Source organism: Vipera berus (genome assembly GCF_964194415.1).
Source record: "Vipera berus genome assembly, chromosome: W".
Taxonomy (NCBI): Eukaryota; Metazoa; Chordata; class Lepidosauria; order Squamata; family Viperidae; genus Vipera; species Vipera berus.
The window spans coordinates 45,270,703-45,291,981 of NC_138210.1; the positions used below are offsets into that span (position 1 = coordinate 45,270,703).

A 21,279-nucleotide genomic window follows, 5' to 3' on the forward strand; every position below is an offset into this window, starting at 1 on the left:
AACTATAAATGGTTCTTAAAGAGGGTGAGGTATATATAAACAAACTACAGTGGGACAAAAAAGTATTTAGTCAGCCACCAATTGTGCAAGTTCTCCCACTTAAAAAGATGAGAGAGGCCTGTAATTTTCATCATAGGTATACCTCAACTATGAGAGACAAAATGGGGGGAAAGAATCCAGGAATTTTTTTTGTAGGATTTCTAACGAATTTAATTCATACATTCCTCGGTAAAATAAGTATTTGGTCACCTACAAACAAGCAAGACTTCTGGCTCTCACAGACCTGTAACTTCTTCTTTAAGAGGCTCCTCTGTCCTCCACTCGTTACCTGTATGAATGGCACCTGGTTGAACTTGTTATCAGTATAAAAGTCACCAGTCCACAACCTCAAACAGTCACACTCCAAACTCCACTATGGCCAAGACCAAAGAGCTGTCGAAGGACACCAGAAACAAAATTGTAGACCTGCACCATGCTGGGAAGACTGAATTTGCAATAGGCAAGCAGCTTGGTGTGAAGAAATCAACTGTGGGAGCAATTATTAGAAAATGGAAGACATACAAGACCACTGATAATCTCCCTCGTTCTGGGGCTCCATGCAAGATCTCACCCCGTGGAGTCAAAATGATCACAAGAACGGTGAGCAAAAATCCCAGAACCACACGGAGGGACCTAGTGAATGACCTGCAGAGAGTTGGGACCAAAGTAACAAAGGCTACCATCAGTAACATACTACGCCGCCAGGGACTCAAATCCTGCAGTGCCAGACGTGTCCCCCTGCTTAAGCCAGTACATGTCCGGGCCCGTCTGAAGTTTGCTAGAGAGCATTTGGATGATCCAGAACAGGATTGGGAGAATGTCATATGGTCAGATGAAACCAAAGTAGAACTTTTTGGTAAAAACTCAACTCGTTGTGTTTGGAGGAGAAAGAATGCTGATTTGCATCCAAAGAACACCATACCGTATTTTCCGGCGTATAAGACTGGGCGTATAAGACGACCCCCTACATTTCCTGTTAAATTATAGGGTTTGGGCTATACTCGCCGTATAAGACTACCCCTCTTCCAACGCACACCAAATAAAAATTAAAAAACATCAGATTTGATTTTAATATGGTAATTTTAATTCAAATGCTTATGACATGCAGGTGCTTAGGAAAACTGTCACTTATAAACATAAGGCTGTTTGTCATCAAACATGTAAACATAAAACAGTGAAAGTGGATTAAATAATAATAATAATAATAATAATAATAAGAAGAAGAAGAAGATGAAGAAGAAGATGAAGAAGATGAAGAAGAAGAAGAAGAAGAAGAAGAAGAAGAAGAAGAAGAAGAAGAAGAAGATGATGATGGAGGGGACCTTGGAGGTCATCTAGTCCAACCCCCTGCTAAGGCAGGAAACCCTATACCATTTCAGACAAATGGCTGTCCAGTCTCTTCTTAAAAACTTCCAGTGTTGGAGCATTCACCACTTCTGGAGGCAGGTTGTTCCACTGGTTAATTGTTCTAACTGTCAGGAAGTTTCTCCTTAGTTCTAGGTTGCTTCTCTCCTTGACTAGTTTCCATCCATTGCTTCTTGTCCTGCTTTCAGGTGCTTTGGAGAATAGCTTGGCTCCCTCTGCTTTGTGGCAGCCCCTGAGATATTGGATCACTGCTATCATGTCACCCCTCACCCTTCTCTTCATTAAGCTACACATACCCAATTCCAGCAACTGTTCCCTATTATCCTAATTCACTTTTTCACTTTTCCTAATTCACTCTAAAGCTTTCCCTGCACAGAGCCTTAAATAACACCAGCTGCCTGCAATTAGTGCAGGTTCGCATCCCACCAGGCTCAAGGTTGACTCAGCTTTCCATCCTTCCAAGGTAGGTAAAATGAGGACCCAGATTGTTGGGGGCAATAAGCTGACTTTGTAATAATGCTGCTTGGGGGGGGGTGAAAGCCCTAATAAACAGGCATATACACAGAATGAAGGCTATTGCTAAGCACACTGATTTGTGCTTTAAATTGTAAGCCACCCTGACTCTTCGGAGAAGGGCAGGATATAAATGGGATTAAAAAAAAAAGACCAAATGGGAGATCCGCTCCAGGTTTTCCAGCCAGCCCGCCCAGTTCCTGAGTCAAATGTGTCCTTAGAGCTAAGCAGCTGCTCTGGCTGCTGCCTTCCCCACCTGCCTTTCAAGTTGGGATAGACTACAGCTGCTCTTCAACTTTAGAAGGAAAGACGCCCAGACCCCAGCCTGTAAAAAATCACAGACTGCAGCTTCTTCTCCAATTGGTCCCGCTTTCCCTGCGCAGACTAAATGGGAGATCCGCTCCAGGTTTTCCAGCCAGCCCTGTCCCTAAATTTTCAGCACCCGGCGTATAAGACGACCCCTGACTTTTGAGAAGATTTTCATGGGTTAAAAAGTAGTCTTATACGCCGGAAACTACGGTACCTACCGTGAAGCGCTTTGGGGCTGTTTTTCTGCAAAGGGACCAGGACGACTGATCCGTGTAAAGGAAAGAATGAATGGGGCCATGTATCATGAGATTTTGAGTGAAAACCTCCTTCCATCAGCAAGGGCATTGAAGATGAAACGTGGCTGGGTCTTTCAGCATGACAATGATCCCAAACGACAATGAAGGAGTGGCGGCTTCGTAAGAAGCATTTCAAGGTCCTGGAGTGGCCTAGCCAGTCTCCAGATCTCAACCCCATAGAAAACCTTTGGAGGGAGTTGAAAGTCCGTGTTGCCCAGCGACAGTCCCAAAACATCACTGCTCTAGAGGAGATCTGCATGGAGGAATGGGCCAAAATACCAGCAACAGTGTGTGCAAACCTTGTGAAGACTTACAGAAAACGTTTGACCTCTGTCATTGCCAACAAAGCGTATATAACAAAGTATTGAGATGAACTTTTGTTATTGACCAAATATTTATTTTCCACCATAATTTGCAAATAAATTCGTTAAGAAATCCTACAATGTGATTTCCTGGATTCTTTCCCCCCATTTTGTCTCTCATAGTTGAGGTATACCTATGATGAAAATTACAGGCCTCTCTCATCTTTTTAAGTGGGAGAACTTGCACAATTGGTGGCTGACTAAATACTTTTTTGTCCCACTGTATATGTATCCTTTGGACTAAATTCAACTCCCACTTACAACAGTTTATTACAGGTATCCATACCTATCCTTTACAGTGCTGACTGAGAAAGACTGAAGAGGGTTCCAAAAGAGGAAAAAAAACAGCATTCCAAATTCCTGTTACCTCAGATTCAATCCTTCCTTCAGCCATGCCCATTATGTAGCACCCAAAAGTTGATTATTGCAACACAGTCTACATGGGGCTACCCTTGAAGAGTATTCGGAAGCTACAATTGTCCAGAATGCAGCAGTGCAAAAAGTTCTGGAGGCCCCTAGGGTGGCATATGCAACACCACTGTTACATCAGCTGCACTGTCAATCTGCTTCTGGATCCAATTCAAGGTGTTGCTCATTACCTTTAAAGCCCTCTATGGCAGTGGCCCCCAATCCTTTGAGCACCAGGGACCAGTTCCATGGAGAGAGGTTTTTCCGTGGACTGGAGGGGGCATGGTTTCGCATGGTGCCTGCATCCCACAGATGGGGCTTTGCTTGTTTGCGCAGACCGGTGCCAGTCCATAAACTGGGGGTTGGGGACCCCTGCTCTATGGCACAGGTCAAAGATATCTGAGGAACTGTCTTACCCCAATGGGATCTGCCCACCCCACTCGTTCTGGCAGAAAGGGCCTACTGCAGACCCCTTCAGCCAAGGAATTGTGGCTGGCAGGGTCTAGAAGAGCCTTTTCTACCATGGCTTCTGCAGTCTGGAACATCTTTCCCCAGGACATGAGATTCGCCCTCACCTTTCTGGGCTTTAGGAGGAGCCTTAAAACAGCAAAATGCACAGTACATGAATTTAATAAATAAAAACAATAAAAAGTGTTAACTGAGGGAATGCAATTTTAACAGGAAAAACTTTGAAAGAAAAACTGAAATATGTTCCTCCTTATTGTTAAGGTAAGTGATAAAGGAAACAAATATTCTTATGGTTAGCTGAACTGACAAGTTAGACATTTCATTTTTTAAGGAGGCTTACTGTGAACATTAACAAAAGTTTGCACTTATTGGTAAATACCGGTAGATTGTGTGATTTCCTTCTGTATTGAAAAACACTTACTGATTCAAAAACTAGAAGCAAACTATAACATGATATGCACACAATATTACTCACATAAACAAAATATGAATAGCAGCATTAACTCTGGTAATATAGTTAAACTACTAACTGCAACCTAAGTGCTAGATGTATAGATAGCCCGACTATCTTTTTACACTGGCTTTTGAAAAGCAAATGAAAAGACTCCTAACAATGAAATTAAATTACACTTGTATGTGAGCAAGTACATAGGCTCACACAAAATTTATGGAGAATATAAAAGAAACCCAGATATTGGTCAGAGGAAAATAGTTTGACTCTGCTTATTTTAGTCTCCTTCACAAGATTTTGGGCAGTTTTAAAGTTATTATCAACAAAATTAGCTGCATTATATACAAAATAAAGTTAGAGTATTAGCTTAAAAAATGAATTTCACATATGAAAACCTAATTATTAAAAAACTCAGTCCTAAATAATTTACAGTTCGTTTAATATTCAATTAGACAGTTACATCCTAGCACTGCTTGTCAAGTATAGGATTACAACTGTAATTCATAACTATACTTACAATTATTACAAAGTTTCTGATACCCAGCTAAAGGACATGTCAATTAAAAATATACTGTTTTATCTTGAATTATATTTAATACAATGTTAAAAACTGCTGTCTACTAGTGGAAAAATTACTTAGGACACTGGAAGGAATGCTTTTATTAAAGAAATTAGGATATGGAAAGTTATAAAAAAAATCCTTAACACTTTTTCCACTTGTAGCTCTTTACCATGTATTTGATGGTACCCATGGTCTAAGGCAGGGGTCCCCAATCCCTGGTCTGTGGACCAGCACCAGGCCGCGGCATGACAGAAACTGGGCCGCACAAACAAGTAAAGCCCCATCCACAGAGTGCAGGCAGCACATGAAACCATGCCCCTCTGGTCCGCAGAAAAAACTCTCTCTACAGAACTGGTCACTGGTCCCCAAAAGGTTGGGGGCACTGGTCTAAAGACAATACGAACATGTTTTGTTTATTTTTCTGTTTATAGACAGGGAGGAGGAGGAGGAGGAGGAAGCGGCTTACTGACTACTGGAGAGACCAAACTGGCCTACAAGAAAGACCAAATGAAGAACAGAATAGAGGCATGGGAAGACAAAGCACTACATGGCCAGTACAATAAAAAAATAGCTGGGAAAGCAGATAATAACAAGACCTGGCAATGGCTAAGAGCAGGAAAGCTGAAGAAAGAGACCGAGGGACTAATTCTGGCTGCACAAGACCAAGCCCTAAGGATAAGGCTTAAGGATATGGGATAACCCAGTGATGGCAAACCTTTAGAGACCGAGTGCCCAAACTGCAACCCAAAACCCACTTATGTATCATTGGGTGCCGGGTGGGCGTGGCCCTTTGGGTGGGTGTGGCCAATTGGGTGGGCATGGCTCACTGGGTGGGCATGGCTGCGGTGGTAACGGCAATCTGGGTGGGACTAAAAAGTTCAATCAATCAATTCCAACTTTGTGAGATCTTTTTTTTCCCCCACGAGAAGTTGAAATTGATTGATTGAATCTTTTTTTTTTTTGCACATGGCGGCGGAGGCCTAAAGCGAAAAGGTTTTATAAAACCCAGCTGAAGGCCTAGGACTGGGGCGACGGCGCGCGTGCCCACAGAGAGGGCTCTGTGTGCCGCCTGTGGCACCCGTGCCATAGGTTCGCCACCACTGGGATAACCCAAAGAAACACAACAAGAATGTGGCTTGGTGTCCTGGGCAATTTGTGTGCCCAAAAAACGATGGTGGGGTGGCAGGGATAGTGTCGCTAAGAGTGGCTGGGAAGTGCCGCTAGGACCCGACTAAGCCAATTGAACCCTACATCGTAAGGGGAACATGGGTAGCTGTAGTTCGAGGGTCAGAATTAGGACACCCATTGGAGATATATTCGAGACATGGGATCAGAGGCGAGTGCCTGTCCTGGATCGTATGGAAAAGGAAGCGAGCAAGACAAATTTGTGAAGAATGGGCTTTGCTCAGGGCTTTGCTGTGAAACCAATTTGGCTAAATAAAGGTACTTAAAAGGGAAAATAAGAAATAGTGATTCTCTCTCTCTCTTTCTATGCAACCACATGGTATGTTTAAGATTTGTGCCTTCCCTAATTTGAGTTAAATGACATTTGTGATGGGAATGACCAGGATGTGTAAAACTAAGACTTCTGTTTCCTTTTTCTCTTTTCTTTTCCTTGTCTTTGTGTGTATATGTGTGTCAAAGTCTTTGTGTGTGAGGTAAATGTGACTGTTAATTGTCTCTAATCCAAAGAGAAAAGAATTTTAAAATTCTGCTAGAAATTCTGCTTAAAATAAGCCATCAAAAGAAAAATACCCCCACTCTGTTTGTCTGGCCAACAGACAGAGTGAAGAAAAATGCCCCCCCCCCTTTCTCTCTCTGTACTCTTAAGAAAGGCCCAAAGACAGCAGGAGGGAATGTTTTAAGTTCATCTGCTGGAAAAGTTTCACTCTTGCATTTATTGTATGTGTTGTAAATGGGTTTTATCTGTCTATCCTTTTCCTGAAACATGACCACCATTTTTCAAGTTGCAACTCTTTAGTCCTCTTTAACATGTTGCAAATGTTCAATTTCAGAAATGAGACCTTTCATTTTTGTACTTACCAGAATCCAGCCTTTCTCTTGTCCTCATCTGTGTTGTCCCCATCTTATGTTTCTTTAACCACTGCAGTATTAATGCCTTTTCAAACTCTGTCTGCAAGCTACCCCTCCCCCCCAATTCTACTTCTCTTTTTCTTATCCTGTTCTCCATGCTTTTGTCTGCCTTTCCTGGGAGAGTCCACCCAGAAAGGGGGGAGAAGATCTTGCTCTCATGTCTTTCAGCCCTACACAGATGCCCCCCCAAACCTTTGGAAGCAGAGCACACTGACCCAGATGCTGCCTCCATCCATTTGAGCCATGGAATTGGGTTTTGAATCCAGCCATCCACTAAAAAGCCTCCATGCAACCTGAATGGAACAGATCTTCCCAAGTCCTACCATTCCCCCAGATCCCTGTGAAAGCTGCAGAGGAAGGAAGGAGTCCTGGAGCCATTGGTCCCCACGTGAAGCCTCAGAATAAAATTAGGAAGATTATGGAGGGAGGGTGGAAACACATTGTAAGGTTTTCTTTCTTGCCCCATTTGTGTTGTAATTAAGCAGTTGAATGTATTTATGGAGTGATGCCATTGGGAATAGTTGGCACAGAAGTCCTGAACACCTTGGATTTCTGTCTGGTGGGAGGAAAACTTATCCAGAATGTTTGTATTGCCTGTTTGTATTAGTAGCTGCACACACACACACACCATTCATAATCACACTGAGTCTATCTCTTTCACCTACCTTCAATAAAGCTCCAGCCTGATTCTTGCCCTGTGTCATTAAAACTTTGTAGGAACAACTTCCTGCAAATTCCAAGGGGGAGGGAACCAGGCCCCCTCAGGTGATTTGCAATTCATATGCCCTGACTGAGGAAGTAGCAGGAAAGGGATCTCCAAACCCAAGCCCTGAATATCTTGCACTGGTAGACTCAGATTGGGAGTCCTAGGGTTCACTATGTGCAATTTAAGAAAATTTAATAGCCTGGCTTGCATACAGGCTAACCTCAACTGGACATTACAAACCTGGATGCACTGAACTAGGAGCTAAGGCAGGAAACAACCCCTGAAAATGGGCATCCAGTAGTTATGTACTGAGGCAAACCATGGCTCTGAAGAATTTTGGGAGGAATGTGCAAACCTGACTGGAAGCTCAAAGTGATATCCAACATTTGAAAATGATTGGCACAGAATATCGGACACTATAAATTTCTTTCCCACCTAACAGAAATTTTGCCCTGACTTTTAAACCTTTATGGGTTGGAAGCTCCCCTTTTGGGAGCCACTGCAGGGATCTTTTTCTGCTGCCTCCATTAGTGTCTTCCCCCTTTTTCTTTTTGGCTTAACAGTTTAAAGGTTGCTTACCAAATCTCCCTGACCAGATCAATTTTAATCTTGTGCCAGTAAGTGTGTCATTCACACACTTATGGCACAAAGGGGGAATTTGTGGGAAGTCAGCACCCCCCAGAAGGAAAGATTAAAAAGGGAGAATATTATGTTTCCTCAAAGAATCTTAAAAGAGGCAGAAAAGCATGCCCAGTTTTCTTAATAGCCCCAAGTCTCCCTCCCTCAAGCAGAAACCAACTCTGTAAAAATGCAAATGTAAATAATCCAGGAAGGTTGGAGGTCCACAGCTAGAAGCTTAGGAAGACAAAGACACCTAAAATCTACATACCCCACCCAAACTCTAAGACAGGACATAATAGACCAATACACAGATGCCAAAGGGCACACTCAGACTCAGGTCAAAGTTCATGCCACAGTGACACTGACAGACTCTATCTACCAAGGCAAATAGGTGGGCGTGGAATGCTGCAAGTACATCAGGTGGTTGAAGAAGAAAAAATGGCTTTGGAAGAATATCTGAAGGACAATGATGAAGATGCACTGAAATTAGTATATCAGGAAGGCTTACTGACTACTGGAGAGACCAAACTGGCCTACAAGAAAGACCAAATGAAGAACAGAATAGAGGCATGGGAAGACAAAGCACTACATGGCAGGTACATTAAAAAACAGCTGGGAAAACAGATAATAACAAGACCTTGCAATGGCTAAGAGCAGGAAAGTTGAAGAAAGAGACTGAGGGACTAATTCTGGCTGCACAAGACCAAGCCTTAAGGACAAATGCATACAAAGTCAAAATTGAGAAGACAGTAACAGACAGTAAGTGCTGCCTATGCAAAGAAGCTGAAGAAACAGCGGACCACCTGGTAAGCTGCTGCAAGATGATCGCACACACTGACTACAAGCAGTGGCATGACAAAGTAGCAACAATGGTGCATTGGAAGATCTGCAAGAAATATCATTTGCCTGTAAGCAAGAACTGGTGGGATCATAAAATAGAGAAAGTCATAGAAAATGATAAAGTTAAACTGCTCTGGGACTTCAGAATTCAAACAGACAAGCACCTGCAACATAACACCTCGGACTTAACAATTGTCAATAAGAAAGACAAAAAAGTCTGGATAGTGGACGTGGCAGTGCCTGGAGACAGCAGAACAGACGAGAAAGAACTGGAGAAGATAACAAAATACAAAGACCTACAAATAGAAATAGACAGACTGTGGCAAAGGCAAGCAAGGGTAGTACCAATAGAAATAGGCGCCTTGGGTGCAATCCCAAAACAACTGGAGCACCACTTGAAGACCATTGGCATTGACAAATTCGCCATTAGTCAATTGCAAAAGGCGGCCTTACTAGGAAATGCTTCAATCCCGTGACAATATCTATAATACCATCAAACATCTACATCTGCCTATTACAGGTCCTTGGTAAGGACTCGATAGGTAGACAAAAATGTCAGATCCAGTCTGAACATCTGGCTGACTGTGCGATGATCAATAATAATAATGATGATGATGGTGATGATGTTGTTGGAAGGGACCTTGGAGGTCATCTAGTCCAACCCCCTGCTCAGGCAGGAAACCCTAGGGCCTATACCATTTCAGACTGTCTGTCCAGTCTCTTCTTAAAAACTTCCAGTGTTGGAGCATTCACAGCTTCTGGAGGCAGGTTGTTCCACTGGTTAATTGTTCTAACTATCAGGAAGTTTCTCCTTAGTTCTAGGTTGCTTTTCTCTTTGATCAATTTCAATCCATTGGCTCTTGTCCTGCCTTCAGGTGCTTTGGAGAATAGCTTGACTCCCTCTTCTTGTGGCAACCCGAGATATTAGAACACTGCTATCGTGTCACCCCTAGTCCTTCTCTTCATTAAACTAGACATACCCAATTCCAGCAACTGTTCCTTATATGTTTTAGTCTCCAGTCTTGTGATCATCTTTGCTGCTCTTCTCTGTACTCTTTCTAGAGTCTCAACATCTTTTTTACATCATGGTGACCAAAACTGGATACAATATTCCAAGTGTGGCCTTACCAAGGCATTGTAAAGTGGTATTAACACTTCACGTGATCTTGATTCTATCCCTCTGTCAATGCAGCCTAGCACTGTGTTGGCTTTTTTGGCAACTGCAGCACACTGCTGGCTCATATTTAAGTGATTGTCCACTAGACTCCGAGATCCCTCTCACAGTTACTACTATTGAGCAAGATGAACTTTGTTGTTAGAGAAACGGCTGCTAGTCACTAAATATGTAAAGCAAAAAGTTTTGGTTGTAACTGTATTCTACTGCAGGCGTCACCAACCCCTGGGTCGCTGCCTGTTTCAAACCGGGCTGTGTGAGCAATGGGCAAACATGTAGGCAATGCTCCACTTGCATGAGCAGTGGACTCTAGCGCTCGAGCGTGAAGCTCCACTCACACAAGCAGAGGGAGCTTGTGTGGAGGGTGCTTGTGCTCAAGCGTGAAGCTCCACTCACATGAGCAGAGGGCGTTCACACGCGAAGCACCAATTAAGCTGTGTGTGTGCGCCTGTCACTCACACGCCTCCCCGCCCCAAGGTGGAAAGGTTGGGGACCGCTGTTCTACTGCACTGAAAAAAGTTGGAGGGTTGCTGTTTTTCTTCCTTTCTCTTTTTTGTGGAACCCCTGCCCCATTCCCTTATGATCTTCGTTTGCATTTTATACTATAATAAACTTTAATACAAAATAATATATTTTAAATCAGATTCATCTTTGCAGATTATTTCCAATAGTAATAATCTGAAATATCCCTTGCCTGAATACATGTAGAATATACTCAGCAAACCCAATTGTAAAAGAACTCCTACAATTAAAATAAAAAAAATATTTTTATAAACAAAGGCTTCATGGAAATATTTCTGAATTTGTAAAGCACAAATAACTATGCCAACAAGGCAATGTGTAAGACTGTTTTAATCTAAAACACTAAAAAGTTTGGTTTTAATTTATCCAATGTATAAAAACCACTATAAAGCATGTGACAATATAACTCTACTTTTAACTTCTCTAGAGCCCTGAATGTAGGTGACAAAATTTACTTCAGGGCTGAGTGGAGGATTTGATACTAAGATTTTCAAGTTCCAATATTCAGTTATATTACATTATCACTTTAGTAAGCCTTTCCTATTTTTTCTGGGAATGAAAATAGATTAGGCAGTTGAAATAACAACAAATGTTAACAGTGCCACACAATTCACATTACTTAAATAAAAGTAGAGTACATGTCAAGACTTGGTTTCCTGTATGCCATGAAATACCCACTTCACTCCTTTGCAATACCACTGTGGTAGATGACATTGCTGTCATCATTGTGGTAGAAGATCATTATTCAATTTTAATTAGAACAGAGTAAAGGTGATGTTACCTAGTTTGGTTAATGAAATATCTGCAAGAGAACAACCAAGCTCAGAGAGCACCCTGAGCATTTTGTGACATGCATACTACAAGCAACTTGAGCTGAAACCTATTTCTTTAGGCATAAAACACAGTAAATGCTTTAATGAAGCAACAAGGTTTAAAAAATAGCAATTAAAAGTTGTACTGAAAATTCAAGAAAATCTGATTTTATCAGTTATGACCCAAGAGATTAGTAGTAAGAACAAAAACTCCTATCCCGATTACTGCATACAGCACAGTATGCTGTTGTGTATCTACACACTAAACCAAGCCTAATGATTAAAACGGCTCTGTGAACTTCTCCTTGTTTACTTCCAAACAGTTAAAGCAGCAGGCCTGAACCAATAAGGATAAGAGCCCATATTATCCTGTTATGGATGTACCATATTTCTCTCAGGCACCATACCTGCACACATAAAGCAATTACAGTTCACTAGCCTTTCATAGAAAATATCAGAAGATCGGGCACTTTTAAGTGTCTCCAAAATAATGCTTCCTGAATTCTCTTCCACTTGTAAAAAGCTTTTCAGATAACCAGTGGTATTTTTAAATATTGACCAGTATTAGCTGTAATGTGCTAATATATCTTGCTACCAAATTTAGCTAATTGTCAAAGGAATTAAAAATTAAAAATAATTCAAGAACATTAAACATACACAAAATATGATGGCAATTTCAAAGAAAACACCTCAGCTTGCCAGACCATACATTTCTTATATGTAAAAAGGCAATTATCTACAAGATGAAAATAAAAGTACCATTAAAAAAACTACTAAAAACCTATTTCTTTTTTATGTAGTGTATATGTATTTTATGTAGTGCTCTGCCAAGCTGAAATAACGGTGAGGCAAATTGATTAAACTATTATTTTAATATTTAAAAAAAGATTAAAGGAAACTTACCACCATCCCTTTCTCTAACTCTGTAACTATGAATGGTTTTAGCTTTATTGTGTCCGGTACTGTCACTGTATTTGTTTTCAGGACTATCCGATCGCCGCAACATTTTATTTGGTGGTGAAGGGTCTGTGGCGTCTCGCATCTTGTCATGCCGGTGATCACCACCACTGGGGTGACTCCTTGATGTGTACTTAAGAGCCTGTAAGAAATTACAAGAATAGATTTTTAAGTTGTATTATACCTAGAATTTACCATGGATACTTTTATTATCCAGATTTTTAATATCTGACATTTAAAGTATATACTTAGGCATATTCTAGGTTAGTATTATTCTTGGACATAAACTCCATGGTGTATCACAAACTGTTTTTCAGACAACTCAATTCAAAACAGTTCAACAATAGTTTGCCTTGCAGCTGTCCAAAACTATCTGTAGATCTACCTAACAAGTTATCCAGAATGTAACCCAATACTTGATTGTTTTAAAAATTTCCTAGCAATTGATTCTGGATGTTTGATTTTTATTTTCTATTAATGAGTTATATCACTGATCAATGGGATCTATTAAAAATAATGCATTTAAGATTCTGATTAACCAAAACAGACAGTAGTGTGTACACTATTTTTAACAGAGAGTAACATATTTGGAGTATATGTTCATACTTGTTTAAGAGAGCAAACTTTTGAAACAGATGTAAATGTTAATAGTTATATAAATATCATAAATGATACTGCTATAAGAGGCATTTCATGGTGGTAACTTTTTTCTATCAAAAGCTTATATAGCTTACCAAAACTACAAAAATACTTAGTATTCTTACTTAATTTTAATAAAATCTCATTTGTGAAGACAGCAGTTATGTAGGTTTACAAAAACATTTTCAGAGACTACAGATTCAATAAATTCTCAGACTATGAAAGCGAGATAGTGTAGGTACATAGCAACTGCTGCACGTGTACTTTCATAGCAAAACCACTTTGTGCTGTATTAAGTACAACAGAGAACAGCTTTGGTTAGCAGCTCTTCATCTGAATTATTTTGGAATATACACCTTTTGCCTAGTGGATATTTACACAAGGCAGGCTGTCATCCAGTACAGCCTCCAAATACACTGGTCAAATTTTTTCGCACGTTTTGGCGATTATGATGGACCCCTTCAAACTGAACAGAAATGTAATTTCAGAATGACTGTATCGTAGAAATATTGAGAAATATGGAATTAACTTTTAATGACTATAATGTATTTAATCACATTTCCAACATGCTGCATGAGTTCAAAAGAGCTAATAGTGTTTTGCTGCAGATTTTCATTTGTACTCGGTGTCTGATGTATCTTGCCAGTGTCCAACAATAGTCAGCCAGCATGGATTCCACTTGCCCCGATACTGTTTTTTCATTGTGGCAATGTCCAGGTGAAACCTTTCACCATGTTCATCACTGACTGCACCTAGACTTTTGGGAAAGAAGTCCAAGTATGAATGCAGAAAATGAATTTTCAGTGACATGTTGCACTTCATGGTCTTGTATGTATAAGAAGTTTCTCAACCAACTGAATGTAGTTTGGTGCTCTGTAGCTGTCAAGAAAATTCTCAATTACATCCTTGAATGTTTTCCAGGGGATTTTCTCTGGCCCCACTAACAGATCTTTGAACCGCTTGTCATTGATGTATCTGATCTGTGGACCACCAAAAATGCCTTTCTTAATTTTGGCATCTGTTATTCTTAGCAACTTCTGTCTCAAATTGTCTCAAAGCATAGGGCCCTATACAACAAGATGCAGTTCAGTGGTGAGAAGAGTAAGATTCTTCACTTAGGCAGGAAAAACCAAATGCACATGTACAGAATAGGCAGTACCTGGCTCAACAGTAGCAACTGTGAGGGATCTAGGTGTCCTGGTGGACCACCTTTTAAGTATGAGTCAGCAGTGTGCTGCAGCTGGTAAAAAAGCCTATGTAGTCCTACACTGCATCAACAGAGGGATAGCATCAAGATTGCAGGAAGTGATACTACTGCTCTATATTGCACTAGTGAGGCCACACTTTCAATACTGCATCCAGTTCTGTTCACAATATAAAAAAGATGCTGAGGCCCTGGAAAGAGTGCAGAGAAGAGAAATAAAGAAAAGGGGTCTGGAGGCTAAACCATAGAATGAACAGCTAAGGGAACTAGATATGTTTAGCCTAACAAAGAGAAGGCTTAGGGCAGACAGGATGGCAATCTTCCAATACTTAAAGGGCTGTCATAGGGAAGAGGGGGTTAATTTATTCTCCATAGGACCTGAGGGCAAGACAACAACAAACGCCTTATCAGAGATCCAACTTGGAACTAAGGAGGAATTTCCCAACAGTGAGAGCAATTAATCAACAGAACAACTTGCCTCCAGAAGTTGTGGGTGCTCCATCACTGGAGGTTTTCAAGAGGAGATTGGACCACCATTTGTCCAGGATGGTATGAGGACTCTTGTTTTGGGCAGGGGGATTGGACTAGAGAACTTCCAAAGTACCTTCCAGCCATATGTTTCTATGCAGTAATGAAAATCTTCACCTTCCTTATTCATTGATTTCACAAAATTTTTCATCAGTTGTTTTATGTGGAGGCAAAAATATTTTTGTCAGGCCAAGTGGTTCATTGTGCCACATTTTTCAGTCCCTGGAACAAAATTCTTTCTGAGTGGCCATTTCTTTTTAATATAATGTGACTCTCTTGCATGGCTGTCTCACTTGCACGTAACAACAGTACTTGGTAATCTGAGCTGCATTCCAAGTAGCAGAACCACTACTTTCAGATCTCCAGATATTCCAGTTCTACTTGGTGTACTGGAGGTGCTTCAACCAGAGTTCCATGTTTTCAGATGTTTCTTGATAGGTTAAATTACACTCTATTTTCGTGATTAGCAGCCAAAAATCTGTAAGATACATCTGAAAGCGTTCAGGAAGTAAAATCTTTGTTGTCCAGTGATATTAAGCTCTGCTGGATACCTGACAGTACCTTAAAGGTCAAGTAATTATTTTCATCCCACACTAATTATTTTCATCCTACAAACTAAAGTTGTGGCACACTCTCCGAGGACTCTCCAATATCTGAGTACCTGCACCACCCCCAATTTACAAGGTCTTTGTGAATAGGAGGACTGAAGAACTAGAATTCCCATACGGGTCAGGAGCCCAGGGTCCTTTATTGTTTTAGGGAAGAGTTCCTATAAACAGATGCCTTACCGCTATCCCACCGCTTTCTTCAAGAGGAAAAAAAAACAATGCCATCCTCCCGTTCACCATAGTACCTAGGTCGTTTCCCTGCCCCGCAAGGCCCCTACCGTTGTCTCCCTCAGGCGCCCCGCACTCGGCGAAGGAAACCAACCGCAGCCGCCCCCTCTTCCTCCTCTCCCAGCCGGCCGCACGCGGGACGAAAGGGCGGCTCGTGTGCGGCCTGCAGCGTCGGCCGAAGCCTGCGCTCGATTAGTTTAGCTTGCCCTCCCACACTCTAGTTGTTGGCGCCGCCGGGCCTCTCAATGTGGGGACTGCGGCGGGCGAAGAAGTCAGTACCTGGTAGGGTTGCGAGTCCCCCTTGTGGTCGTGACAGCTGGAAGAGAAAGACAGAAACGTAGTTAGCGAGCGACGGTTACTGGCGATTGGCATGGAGGGACGGGGGGAGGGGGAACAGCGACAGAGGCGCAGTCGGGGAGGGCAGGACGCGATAGGAGTATTTACCCATCATTGAGTCTTTGCTGTTTCCTCGCATACATTACCATCAATGCCCGGCCTATGTGTGAAAGACTGAGGGGCGCAGGGGGGTACGACCAGGCCGCGGACGCCGCCGAGGGAGGAGAGGGAAGCAGCGCTCTAACCAGGGACGGGAAAGGGAGGGAGGAGGGGCGGCTCAGGCAGCTCAGCTGTGAGAGGAAGCGGCGCTCACGGGCCCATCTCTTCTCCGCACTTGTAAGGACAGGCACTGCTGCACAACAAGCACACAGAAGAACGCCGAAGACGACGACTTCCCCGCGGTCCGACTCCCCCCCCCCGCCACTGCTTCCAACACTACCGCCGTCCGATTACATCCGGGAAACTGGGACGTCACCGCCTTCGCTTAACGTCGGCTCTGGTCGGCTCCTTCCGACCAAACACCACCCCTATAATTGTTTTTAATAACCTCCTTCCTCTTTCTTAGGCGTAAGCCCCGCCTGCCTCCCCTCTAGAATCTGAGAGCCTCTTTTTGGAGGGGCATCGGCCGTTTCCGTTCAATACCGGAAATCCCTTGCCGTGAAAAGTAAAGCCTGCGCGCTCGCACTCTCTGCTCCCGATTCTGATTTGTCTTCGGAAAACATCGGAGATTTCCGTTGAGCTCACAGCGCTCGCTTTCATGCGACGTTGGTATTCCCAGACGTTGGGTGTTTCCCCATCACCTCTGTATCCGTTGTTTCTGTAAGTGAAATGAGGAACGTGCTCCGATAGGCACTTTTCCTGGCACTTCTAAAACCAACTCCCGAGAATGAGCCGCGAGCAATCCCGGACCACTAATTGGCTGAGGCTTTTTCTCTCGTTTGCTCCTTAACTTTAAACAGGTTGCCTGCTCTCGCGCACGAGGGTTGGAACTTATCGGCGCCAGAGAAAATTGCAGCCTGGCCGAAGATGGCAAAGCAGTGACGCCTTTGGTATAAATCTGGCTTTATTTTCCCGTTCTAACTCAGGGCCTTCTCTGCGGTCCGTTCCCTTTTGTAGCCTCTGGGAAAACCGCCTGGGACGAGATTAAAACGGACACCGAAACGATGCCCGTGACACCGCAGTCCTGTTTGAAAAGTAGGTCTTTTAAGTAAGATTTACTTGTGGGAGGGCAGGTACAACTTCGCGCGGTTTTCATATATTGGACTGCAACTCTCATCATCCTGAGCCACCTTGATGTCTCTGCAAGGCGGGAGTTGTAATCCATCCCGTCTGGAAGGAGCTTCCGATGCACGAATATTTCAAGCACCGAAGCTCCTGAATTACAACGAGGCTTCTGGCCAAACGTCCATAAGGGGGCGCTGTACGCCAGACGTCCCAAGCACAAGGCCGGGGGTGGGGGGGATGAATCGTGCACCTCTGTCCGAAAATTGCTGGGTCTCGCTTGTAGTTTGCTTGGGGAAGGGGTGAGCAAGCAGAAGTTCAATTTCAGCACTGCACAGACATGGAGATGAACCTTCTAAGACGTGCTTGGCACCGCTGCCTAAAGCTCATTTGAAGTCTCCCCTCCCCCAAGGTGCCCAGTGGCCATTTCGCGAGACGCCTTGGAAGGATCCGTTGCAGTGCCGTCCTCCAAGGCTGGAAACCAATTTATTGGGTATTCTGAGTCTAGGAACACTGAAGCGAAGGAAGAGGCTCGGCCTTGTAAGCATTTGCAGCTGACGGCAAGAGTGCTACATTGTCTTTTGCTGTCTTGGCAAACCTTGCTTTTCCCTTTGGCAGAGGGGAAAATTGGAGGTGAGAGGGAGAAGCAGCAAAATTGTGCCCTTCCTCACTTGTCAATGGCCAGAAACGAGGAGACCTGACATTTTCTCAGTCCTGAACTTGCCAAATTGACTATACCAGGGCTTTTCTGTGAGATGGTCTCACGAGGTCGATGTTTCGTTAAGGTGCTTCCAAGTAAAAGGCATCACGCAGGAATGCAATCATTCAAAGCTTTATTTAACGATAAAGTAAATAGAAAGAGTTCCCTGGCATGGAGGCATCCATGCCTGGGTTGAGCTCATGGATAAGCAAGCAAGCAAAAGAAAGAACAAAGAGAACAGAGAGCAGCCCCTTGAGCAGAGGTATTTATGGGGGGTCTCAGCCCCTCCCTTACCATAAAACTCTCTCGCCAATGGGGCTGCAGGGGCCGGGGACCCCTGACCCACCAGTGGGAGCAAAGAAGCCTCTTTGCTCCCATCTGATGACCTTTTTGGGGAACTGCCATGGCTGGCACAAAACATCTAACAATTCCCCTTCTTGCCAGCCACTGACAGGGACCAGTGAATGTATGTGAGGGGGCGAGCAGGTGTCATAGACATGCATAAACACGTTCAGAAGACCAAACACAAACGCTTACACAGAAGGTTGTGCCGGTCAATGGGAACAGGTTTGGTGAACAGATCAGCTATCTGGTCAGTTGTGTTACAATGCTCAACATGTATAAACCCCTCTTTGGCAAGCTGCCTGACATTTTTATAGCATATGTCTATGTGGCGGGACCTAGAGCCCACTGCATATGCCCCCGAGATTGCAATTGCAGCCGTATTATCCTCTTGAATTTGGATGGGCAGAGGGGGAGATGCCCAGATGCTCGTTATCAGAGCATCGAACCAAATCAAATCATTGGCCGTGTCTGACAGGCTGGCATATTCAGCCTCGGCCGTGGAGCAAGAAACAAATTTTTGCTGCCTAACATGCCAATGGATAGGACAGCCATTTAGCAATATGAGGAAACCAGAGGTGCTCCGTCTACTCTTGGTGTCGCCAGCCCAGTCTGCGTCTGAGTAAGCGGAGAGCTGGGCCGTCTTCCCCTTCTCTGGTTCCAGCACAAGGAGAGCATCGGTCGTGCCCCTGAGGTACCTAAGTACCCTTTTAACGGCAGTCCAGTGGAATTCTTTTGGGTGTTCCACATGCCTGGACAGTAGATTCACAGCTAAAGCTATGTCAGGCCTGCTCCAATTGCTGATATATAGCAAGGAGCCGATCACAAATCTGTAAAGCGTATTATCTGTGAACTCAGGACCGTCCTTGTGAGTGTAATTGTAATAGTCACTTTGTATTGGGCTACGCGTTGGGTTAGATTCTGCCATTTTGCATTTGGCCAATAACTCCTCTATCTTTTCTTTCTGAGATAGGGCGAACCCCCCCTTAGTGGCCAAGATGTGCACACCCAAGTACTTGTCAACCCGCCCCAAAGACTTCAGGGTAAACTTTTCCCCCAGGGCCTTGGCAAATTCATCACACCCTTCCTTGTCAGGCCCTACATATAGGAGGTCATCCACATAAACTAACACCCGTTCTGTGGTACCCTTGGAGTTGCGTGTGAAAACACATTCATCTGCATGGGATGCACTGAAACCAACTCGTTCTAAGCTTTTTCTAAGGCAGTCGTACCATAGTTTCCCCGACTGCTTGAGGCCATATAACCCTTTTTGGAGCAACCATGTATTTCCCCCTTCCTGCTGGTAGCCAGGAGGGGCCCTCACATAAATCTGCCGGTCCAAGTTGGCGTGGAGGTAAGCCGTCTGGATGTCGAATTGGAAGACTTCCTCCCGCAGAGCGGCTGCAGTTACGAGGGCGGCCTTGACGCTCTCTGCCCGGACGGTTGGAGAGTAGGTCTCCCCGTAGTCCTCCATGTAGCGCTGAGCGAACCCCTGAGCTACCAAACGGGCCTTATACAGGTAGAGGCCATTGGCAAGTGGTTTGGCCTTGTAAACCCACCTTGTGCCAATGACTTTCCTCTCCTTTGGTGGTTGCTGGGGGGTGAAGACCTTGAGGTTTTTTTCAGGCTCTCCATTTCCTTCTCCATCGTGACCTGCCATTTCTCCTGTTCTTCGATGGGCAGCTCCTGGATGTCAGAGAAGGATTTTGGGGTGACCACAACGCTGTTGACAGACGCGATGTGCCCAATGTTGATTCTCTTTGGCGGGATCCCTTTGTTGGACCGCTTTGATCTCCTGACCTTCTGCCACTCACCGCCCTTTTCTTCCGCGTGTCTCTGAGGCGTCACTGGGGGTGAAGACGGCGTGTCTTCCCCCTTGGGACTGGACGGCTCATCCTCCCCATCTGATCCAGGTAGGATGACATCTTCGTCTTGTTCCTCACTTTCGTCGGTGGCAGGGTATGTGGTTGTCTCAGGTGATGTCGTGGTCGGTGTGTCCTTGCTGGGTTGGTTGACATATGGGCTCAGATCATTCGAGTGGATCTGGGTCCAATTGGAGTCCTCTTCGAAGGAGGCAGATTGGGAAGTCACAGTCCTGCCCCCTTCTCCCAGGAAACGGTAGGCCTTGGAGCCAGGAGCATAGCCCAAGAACCTCAGTCTCTGGGAGACAGATCTCCCCTTCTTCCGCAGCTGCTTGGGGATGTGCACCCAAGTGTAGGAGCCAAACACACGCAAGTGTCCGAGACTTGGTTTCCTACCGTGGACCAGGAAATATGGGGTCTGGTCCACAACACTGCTCCAGGTGCGGTTTAAGGTGTAATTGGCGTATTTCACCGCCTCTGCCCAGTATGATTCTGCGACCCCAGCATCTGCAATCAGACTACGCATCATAGTTTGCAGGATTCCATTTCTTTTCTCAGCCACGCCATTCTGAGCAGGAGTGAAGGGCGCGATAAGAAAATGGCGGATGCCCTTACGCCTTACCCAGTCCTGGAATTTTCGGGACATGAACTCAGCCCCGCGGTCGCTCTGCAGTTGTGCGATCTTGGTCTTATACTGGGTCTCTACAAAGTCATACAGTGATTTTATGGCGTCAAAGGCTTCGGATTTTTCTGTGAGGGTATACACGTGGCCGTATCGTGAAAAATCGTCAACGGCAGTGAGAAAATACTGTCTTTTCCCTAGGGATGGTGTGAATGGCCCAACCAAATCAACATGTACTAGTTGGTACGGGTATTGGGCCTTACGCAGTGACACCTTAGGGGTGGGGGCAGCCTTCCTCTTTGTCCTCTTACAGATGGCACAGTCCAGGAACACCTCACAATCCTTGAGCTGGACTCCCTCAGCAAACTCTCCCATCTTTTTAACCACAGGGAAGCTCGCATGACCTAATCTTCGGTGTAAGAGATGGGCACACTTATCGTGGAGTGGCTTCCCCACTGACACCCTCTTGGCTCTGGTTGCCTTGAGCGGT

The 21,279-nt window shown here is 44.1% G+C and overlaps 1 protein-coding gene across 1 annotated transcript in view; it reads right to left on the bottom strand.

Moving 5' to 3' along the window:
• LOC308676587 (WW domain-containing adapter protein with coiled-coil-like) overlaps positions 1-16,203 on the bottom strand; it is a 138,554-nt gene extending 122,351 nt beyond the window's left edge. The window contains exons 1-3 of the mRNA XM_081342466.1: positions 16,151-16,203; positions 15,986-16,022; positions 12,446-12,641 (exon numbers count right to left, since the gene is read on the bottom strand). Of these exons, the coding sequence (XP_081198592.1) occupies positions 12,446-12,641; positions 15,986-16,022; positions 16,151-16,191 (274 nt within the window). The 5' untranslated portion in view covers positions 16,192-16,203. The remainder of the gene's footprint in view (positions 1-12,445; positions 12,642-15,985; positions 16,023-16,150) is intronic.
• Between the last annotated feature and the right edge of the window lie 5,076 nt (positions 16,204-21,279).